This window comes from Parasteatoda tepidariorum, chromosome 10 (assembly GCF_043381705.1).
Source record: "Parasteatoda tepidariorum isolate YZ-2023 chromosome 10, CAS_Ptep_4.0, whole genome shotgun sequence".
Classification (NCBI taxonomy): Eukaryota; Metazoa; Arthropoda; class Arachnida; order Araneae; family Theridiidae; genus Parasteatoda; species Parasteatoda tepidariorum.
Genome location: NC_092213.1, coordinates 63,918,639 through 63,927,543, shown reverse-complemented (window position 1 = coordinate 63,927,543; position 8,905 = coordinate 63,918,639). Strand labels below are relative to the sequence as shown.

Sequence of the window (8,905 nt, the reverse complement as noted above, 5' to 3'; positions counted from 1 at the left end):
CAGACCAGTCCATTCTATATATATATATAAACTTCTTCGTGTATATATTAACTGATACATGTAAATTACAAAATTACTTCATTTCATTTTCGATCTTATTACTTTTGTTTATTTTGATTGTTAGATTTGAACCATCTTCATGAAATCAGAAACTATCGCAAGTATTGAAATTCTAACTTCCTGTTTTATGATAAATTTCCTCTATGGCGCTTCAGTAAGAATGGTTTCATTGTTTTTTGTGGAGTCTATTCATCGATTTGAAATTAATCGAAAACAAGCATCACTTCCATATGTTCTGCCTTTTGTAATGAAACATCTTTGCGGTAAGTTTTGCGGAAATGTTTTTTGGTTAGGAACATAAGCTTTTTCACTGAAAATTATGAATCTATAAAATTAAAAAAAATTTGAGTGCTCCTCACCATTTTCCTTGAATCCTACATTTTAGCTTGGTGGCTTTTTCTGTTTTTAACTTATAGGCAAAGAAAATGCTTTTTTATTGTCAGTAGGATCATCGCCAACTTGACGACGACCTTTTCGATCTTCTCGCCTTTGGCGGCAGTTCAGGTGACAATACCCTTATCTACTATTCCAAAATTCAAAGGCTTTAACAAGCAAAATGTCAGAGAGAACTCACTAGAAACTTACCTACTTTTCTCTTTAACGGCACGTAATAAAATTCTTTGGTTTTGATGTATGCAAAGGGCATCTTTTTTTATGTACAGAATCGTAGTTTCATCTAAAAGCCAGAAAAATGTTCGAATTCGTTGTACATTTTAATCAATTTTAGAAACGAATATTTCAAAAAATATATAATAACGGATTACTTATAGGGAATTCTGTCTTTTCAATTTGTTTGAAAAGAAATTAAAAGATTAATTTATAAACGGAAAAATTCGAACGTATTTAAAGCATAAGAGATTTTAAATTAACATAGGAAATTATATTGTTTATTTAAATTACAACATTGAATTAGTAACTGTCATTCTAAGATTTTAAGAAATTTAAACTCTCTGGGAGTATTTCATTAGACAAATGATAGCAAACAAAAACATAAGTTACTCGTATACAATAGTTAGTTCAAATTCCATGATACGCAATTAGATTGTGGGCAAAAATAACAAATCTATTGCAGCATGGAATGAAAGTTAACTTATTTATTCTTGTCTACTACCTTAATCATAAAATTTGGGAAGTAACCATATTTTCAATCTGTAGGATATGACAATACTTTAGGCAGGAGAACGCTCGAAAGTTTGAGCAACTTGTTATTCATTTCACTTTTTGCGTGTTTCGCCATAGCTATAGACCTAATGAAGCCAAACAGAAAATTTAGATCCAAAATAAAATAAAAAATTATCAAAAAAATAATTCCACGTAAGTAGTTATTTTTCATAATTATTTTCTATTACTTAATTTGCGAATGGTCGAAGAAATTTTGATTTACGGGGTATACAAATTTTTACCCCTATATAGTACACGTAATTTTAAATGACGAAATCTAAAGTTTGAAATGATTCAATAGATTGAATATTTTTTAAGAAATAAAAATTACCTTCAAGAGATCCAAACTCTTGACCGCTCTTCTGCCTAAACTATAAAAGCTATGTTTTTTAGATTATAGAAACCCTGTTTACATAATTTTAAGGTGTTAGAGTCCGAAACAGCGTTTTTAAAAGAAAAAATATAATCATTCTTTTATTCAGAGAAAATGCATCTTGGGGTCGGATTTTTGGACTTCTAACTCATCATATTTGCCTTCCAAACCCTTAAGGGTAAGACACAATTACGAAGCATTCCGATAAATAGCAAAGAGTAATAAATAGGTAATATTTTAGGCTTTAATGGGTAATATTTAGGTAATAATTAATAGGCTTATTTATAACTCTATGATAAATAGATCCAAAGTTGTTTAGGGTATTCGCTTTTTTGAGCACTGCCTATCAGCTAGTGACGTTATCTTCCACTCGACTTGGAGAAGATATGTAAGTAATTTCACCAATTTTGGACATGGACCTTATCGATGAGGATTGATTCGGTGATCCAACTCATCTCAAAGCTTTCCGATATGGTTCGTATGTCTGGGTTCGGAACAGACCAGTCCATTCGATTAATCCCATTGTTACTATACCAATCAATAGTGAACCTTTCAATATGATAGCTAAAATTTCCGTTGTGAAAGTAACATGTGTCGAACCCGTAAAAATTCCACAACTTGAGACGCACACTGCAATCCAAAATAATGCAGTAGATGCTGGTATTAAGCTTACCATAAATGTAGACCATAACTTCCAGTCCAAACGCAGATCTAACAGGATCAGATAATAATCGTTTGTTTTGATGTTATTATAATTGTATTAGTTATTTCATTATCATATTATAACATGTTCTGGTATACTTATTTATTTATCAAATACTGATTTCTCAAGGATGCGTCCTACGATTATTTTAAAAATATGTTGTATTTTTTTATCGTCATAACATAAAATAACAAAATATTTTGTGAAATTACTTCGGAAAAATATCATCATACGATGATAATAATTACTCACTTGTATGCTATTTATAAAAGTGTCTAAGCTTTTATCGAGCATTTTAAGTTCCACATAGAAAAATAAGAGGGCATTACTTTTAGTGTAATAAAAATTTCATTTTCACAATCTAAAAATTCAACTATTTTTAGGTCCCCTTCAAGGATATTTGCAGCAACTTTTCCAAACAAAATCACTCATTGTTTTCGCAAATGTGGGGACAGTAATCAGTATTGGTGCTTGTTTCTTTGCAGAAGACATTTTAACAGTAACAATCTTATGGGGTCTCATATTTGGTAAGTTAGCTCTCCTTGTAAGCAGATTGTGTTGATCACTGAAACGGAATTAGGCTTAGCTTCTTACTTTCTCACACTTTTAAAAACTTTCTGCAAAAATAATATGACACAAAATTGAACCATATTATTGTGTTACATAAACTTGATTACTCGATACTATCACTCAAAATTGTCAAAATACTGTAAAATTTAATGCTTTTAAAGATTGTCACAAACTTGTATGTTGGTTAAACACTAATCAACATTAGGCTCATTTCTTACATTTGTGCTTTTCAATAGAATCGGAATGAAAATATCAATTCTTCGGTAATCTAGGTCTTGAAAAAAATTTAAAAACTGGATGATTACTCAGGGACGTTTAAAATCAGCTTAATTCATGAGTTCCTTTAAAATTAATAAATTTTGAAATTTGTTAAATTTTATAAGGCTTTTAAGATTTTATGTTATGGCAATATAATTTAATAATAATTGTAACACGTGTTTTAATGTTATATATTTATAAATTGGTAATATATAACATTTATGAGTTTTAACTTTCATCACTTTCTTTCGAAGTTGATGCGCGTTTCATAGTAAGAAAACTAAAAATGCAACTATTAACTTTTGCTTCGCCTCAAGTTGAGATCCCGAAAATTCTAGGACAGTTTTTGTTACTATTACAGATTATCTAAATTCCATAAGCTGTAAATCCTACAATTAATTCTGTAATCATTTTACAATGTGTCCAGTTTCAGAAAGGTAATCAGCTCTTCAAATTTTTAGATCTTAGAGAGATGAGTAGCAACTCTCGAAAATCAAGACAAAATTTTAAGTCATTATGAAGTCACAAAGTGCTGTTTATACGTTTTCACCTAAAGTGTTCCAATCCGCTTACCGCTCTCTTTTGTGCGAATATCTGCATTTAACTACTGCAAATGTTAACTGAGGTTTAAGCCTAGATTAGCTAGGTATTCCAATATTTCTATTTTTAAAGCCAGATTAAAATTTCGTAATTGAATATTACGGTTAAACTGGATATTTTTATGTTATTATAGCAAATTGAGTAAAAGCTGGTGCTTCAATAAACAGGAATCTTTCAATCAAACGCACGTAGTAAAATTTTGAACAGGCAGCAAATACGTTTTGCTTCACCTAGCGCCACCAATACCTTAGACACGCCTTTGTCGCTAACAACGATTATATTTACTCCTTAATTTGATAATTTCTTTAACAAGATGCCTTGTAAAATTAAAGAAGTTTCAAGATGGTAACCAGCACTTGGGATCTTTAGATCTAGCCGATTTAAGCAGTAGCTCATGAAGATCTCGACAAAAAATTAAGTAAAATTAATTAATGAACGGCATAAAGTGTTTCCAGTAGTTAATGCTATTTCACCCAAAATGTTTGAATCCGATTTCCGAACACTGCTCTCTTCTTCTGCATTTAAATATTGCTATAAATGATGATCTAGTCTAGATAATACAGGAGAGTATTTTAATTTTTAACCACGATGAAGCTGAACTATTTTAAATTTCAATCGACTCCTGCGCATTTTTGCTTCCTAATTAGAGAGGCCGACTTGCCCACCATTTTGGAGCAAAAGCTTTTCACCGATGCGAAAGAGCTACAAGATTTGGCAACTTATCTCTGCAAACGACACTAACCTTCACTAGCATAATCTGTAAAGAAAAGTGTGTACAAATTTATTTCAAAATTTATTATTGTTATTTTAAACCAAAAATATTATTCATTACTAAATAGAAAGTTTATACACATCTTTGGTTCTTTGAAAAATAATAAAACAAAATAAAAGCAAGCAAATGAAGAAGAATCAGCAACGTTTTAATTGCATTAGATTTAAGCTTATCTAAAATTGCCGTTTTCATTTTGCCCAATATAAAATATTTCGCATAGCATGAAAATAGTTTACAGTTCAGTTTGTTATAATTACATAAGTGCCTAAGAAAAATATTTTATCTATTTCTTCTAGGTATTTGTTATGGTCTTGGAGTTCAATATTTACCATTACTGATTAATGCCCATTTCACAACAAACCAAAGTAAAGCTAATGGCTTCGCATATTCAGGAGGTTGTTTTGGAGGGGTAGTGATGCCATTAATAATGGAAATATGTATAGAGTATTACGGACTTAATGGATCATTCCTAATTTTATCTGCAATTGTGGCGAATTTTATACCATTCTCTATGTTACTGAAATCACCAAAAGAAAGTTCACTAAATAAAGTTCAGAATCAAAAAGCTAACATGAAAGTTAGTTGTATTGAAATCAAAGACACTGAGAAAACACCTTCGCCTTTTCTAAGTCCTGGTGATAATAATGTAAGCCTAACATTACACAACAAATCCTTTCCAAAGGACACTGAAGCTGCAAACTTTGACGTCAATAAAGAGACTGAAAACAAATCTAATCGCCCGGTAGAAAATAAAAATCTAAAAACTGAGCCTCTATCAGCTTTTACTCTTCAAAATTTCAAAATTTTCATAGACCCAGCCTTCATTATCATACTACTTATGTCTACCGGCACAATATACATAACAACAGTTACATTTACAATCATTCTTGATTTTGTACGCGACAAAAATGTTGGAGCTAACCTGGAGGTTTATTATGTCATGATATTGGCTCTAGCAGATATATGTGGAAGAATAGGATCTGGATTTGTTATAGACAAACAAATTTTACCTTCACCTACGGTTACTTCAATATGCTGTGTGTGTACTGGATTATCTTGTCTTGGTCTATTATGCATTAACAATTATTTATTTCTGATGTTTGTGGAGTTCTTGCTTCCGTTATTTTTTGGATCTAATTTGATTTTACAAATTACTTTAATACATGAATACATGCCACCAGAGAAAAGAAGTATGGCAATGGTTTGTAAAACGATGTTGTATGCACCATTAAGCTTTGCCATATCACCCATGATTGGTAAGATGTATTTTAAATTGTGCGCTATTGAAACATTCAACATTTTTAAACATTACTACTGATAAAAGGTTTTTCAGACATTCTAATTACTTCCATTAAAAACCCCTATTCTTTCAAATTCTAAAAAAAAATTAGTTAATTGTAATTTTTGAAACAGATTATAGTTATAAATATAATAAGCCTTTAATGTTTTTAATTATTTTTTTTTTGCTTTAAAGCGCTTGTAGTATTGTAGTAGTGCTAATAAAGTGTATGTATGCAGTAAAGTTCCAAAGGTGTAAAATCCTATTAAAATAATTCAAACTGACGCTACAAAATTTATAAAGCTAAATAAATAAATGAAATAAAACCGAATGCTAAAGCTTAACTTTTAAGAATTAAATAATAAGTTAATTAAGAATTAATAACTTTTAAGAATCAATAGAATACAAAACTACTTTTTTCACATAGTTAAAAAAAAACTTAACAGTTGCTTGAGTGACTCGATTGACTGCCGTCAAAATTCATGTTTAGTAGCACCTGATAAAATAAATTATTAATTTTTCAGTTCATCGTTTTTAACATAACTAACTGAACATCTTCAATAGCGATTACATTCTGAATAATATTTTTGTTCGGTTTTTCCCCCCGCTTAAATTATTAATTTAAAGAACCTTAATATGTTGATAATTACTTCAATTTTTTCAAAAATTCCTAAAATTAAGGTTAATTTTAAGACACTCTCTGTTTAAATGAGATGCCTCGAATGCCCAACCTGGGTTGGGGCTGTTGTATTGAGTGTTTCATTGCATCATTTCCTGCTTCACTGATTGCAATACTTTTTAAATTCTTGATTGCTAGAACTTTTCACTTTTCTCTCGGATATAAATAAACATAAATATTTTTCATTAAGCTTAGGTAGAAAAAAACTTGTCAAGGTTACTAACACTAGATACGATGTCACCGTTAAAATTCAACTTAATTTTAGAGTTGCACTTTTTATTATATTTATGAACGGATTATTTTTTAATGTTATATTTTATTTTTAGGTTATTTCAGAGAAGAGCATGGATCTTACGATGGCGTTATGTACACTCTAACGGGTATTTCCTTTTTCTCTGGATTCATCATTTACTTCGTCCCTCATTTAGCGAAAAGAAGACGGGCAATAACTTCAAACAATGTGACATAATTTCATGAAGAATTTGTTGAAACGCATACTAGCATTTTTTACATTTCAATTTTTCCCTTAATTTGCAGAAATATTTGTTACATTGAGGCGTATTGTAATAGTTTAGTACAAATTCTTTTCAATAGTGGTTGGTAGTATTTAGTTTCTTTGTAGAATTCAAGTATTATGAACGTTTCAGATACATTTTAATTTGGATATGATGTAGGGATATATATCCCAGAAAAATGAATAAAATCGTTTAGGAAAAATTTATTTATTATGTAAATCTTATGTTGAGCATGGTCACATTCCTTAATTATAAAAATAAAGAAAAGTCCCTCAAAGGGATCAAGAAAATCATTCTCTTAGCATCAAGAATTTCTGTATCCAATTTAAAGGTTGGAGCTGAGAGCCAGTTTTCACGCCAATAATTCGAAATTAAAAGGAAATGAATTGTTCCCAACGGACAGTTAGGAGCATGGTTTGAAATTTATCGAAAGATAACATAACTGAAAATAAAGTCAACCCCACATAATCAATACTAAATTTGAAAAAAATTTGGTGAAAGCGAATCGCCAAAAAGACTGGGAGAATAAGTATAACCATGTAACTGAAAAAATTTTTTGTGGTAAGGAATAAAGAGTTATAAATAGATTTTCGTTTTCGATTTAGTTGCCACAGTAAATTAAAGAGTCTTACATTAGTATTGAAATAAAACGTTAGCCGTTACATTGTTTGATAAGAAAAGAGTAAAATATTTTATAATAGCTTTTTATAAAGTGTAATAAAAATTTAATAATTGGTTTAATTTAATTAGAACTCAATTACGAATGATTAAAAATTGAAATTTAAAAAATTTTAAAAGCTAGGAAATATGTAATGCTTATTGTGACTTTACAAGGCTTTGCGAACATAAAACACTACAAAAAAATTACTTTTAAAAGCACTGCTGTCAGTGTGTGCCAACGTAAGCCCCGGGCGATCCTGAAAACGGCGCCCTTAACTCAATTTTGGAAAAGTATTATAAATTTTGAAAAAAAAATTCCCTCGAATTGTCTCGCTCATGTAGTTACGACACTGTATAAAATTGCGTTTTATATTTTAAATTACAATATTTTTGCAGAAAATTATAAAATCTATATTAACATTAAATGTTAATTTAGCAAACAAATGAAGAAAACGCAATCTTATATGGTTTGCGAAGCAAACCATATAAGATTGCGTAGCAATTTTCGGGGGTTGGCGAGCGTTAGTGAGCAGGGGACGCAGCCCACTAGTAATAATAAAAGTCCTCAATAGTTTAGTTTCAGTAGCTCAGAATTTAGAACTTTGATCTTAAAACTAAATTCAGATTAATTTTACTTACCAGAAGCAAGCCACATTATAATTTTTTTGGGATAAAGGCAAAATACAAAAATAAATAACATAAAACTCTTCGGAAATTAATTGATTTTATTTTAACTGCAATGTGTGATGTCACACTTCTTGTTACCCACTCCTTTTTTTGACGCAAACACCTACAACATTACGAACGCGCAATCCTTTATTAACAAACAAATCCATTGATATATTTTAATACATAGATTCAAATCCGTTTGCAGAGTTAAAAATAATTATGTGGTCGAGACACTATTTAGTGAAGAAAATCACGAATTATGAGCTCCATTACACTGTAAAAAATTCCGGTAAAAAGTACTGGCATTTTTACCTGAACATGTTATTGATTAAAAAAGATCTCATAAATAGTAAATTTTAAAGTAATAATTTCCACAAAAACACTGGATTACTCTAATTAAAAAATATTACTGTAAAAATTACAATAAAATATTTTACGGTAAAAAATGGATTTTGCGGTAATATGGGTGTTACGGTTGATGCACCGAAAGTACCGGTACTTTATACCGTAATTTGATATGGATTTTTTTACACTGTAATAAATACATTTTTATGGCATTAATTAAAATTAAAACGAAGAGAGTGATCAAGGCGTCAATATTGTATT

At 29.9% G+C, this 8,905-nt stretch overlaps 1 protein-coding gene across 1 annotated transcript in view; it reads left to right on the top strand.

The window, feature by feature from the left end:
- Positions 1 to 7,172, top strand: part of LOC107448756 (monocarboxylate transporter 12) — a 10,868-nt gene extending 3,696 nt beyond the window's left edge. The window contains exons 2-5 of the mRNA XM_043045569.2: positions 125 to 323; positions 2,681 to 2,824; positions 4,794 to 5,753; positions 6,782 to 7,172. Coding sequence (XP_042901503.1) covers positions 140 to 323; positions 2,681 to 2,824; positions 4,794 to 5,753; positions 6,782 to 6,924 — 1,431 coding nt within the window. The 5' untranslated portion in view covers positions 125 to 139 and the 3' untranslated portion in view covers positions 6,925 to 7,172. The remainder of the gene's footprint in view (positions 1 to 124; positions 324 to 2,680; positions 2,825 to 4,793; positions 5,754 to 6,781) is intronic.
- The last annotated feature ends 1,733 nt before the right edge of the window (positions 7,173 to 8,905 follow it).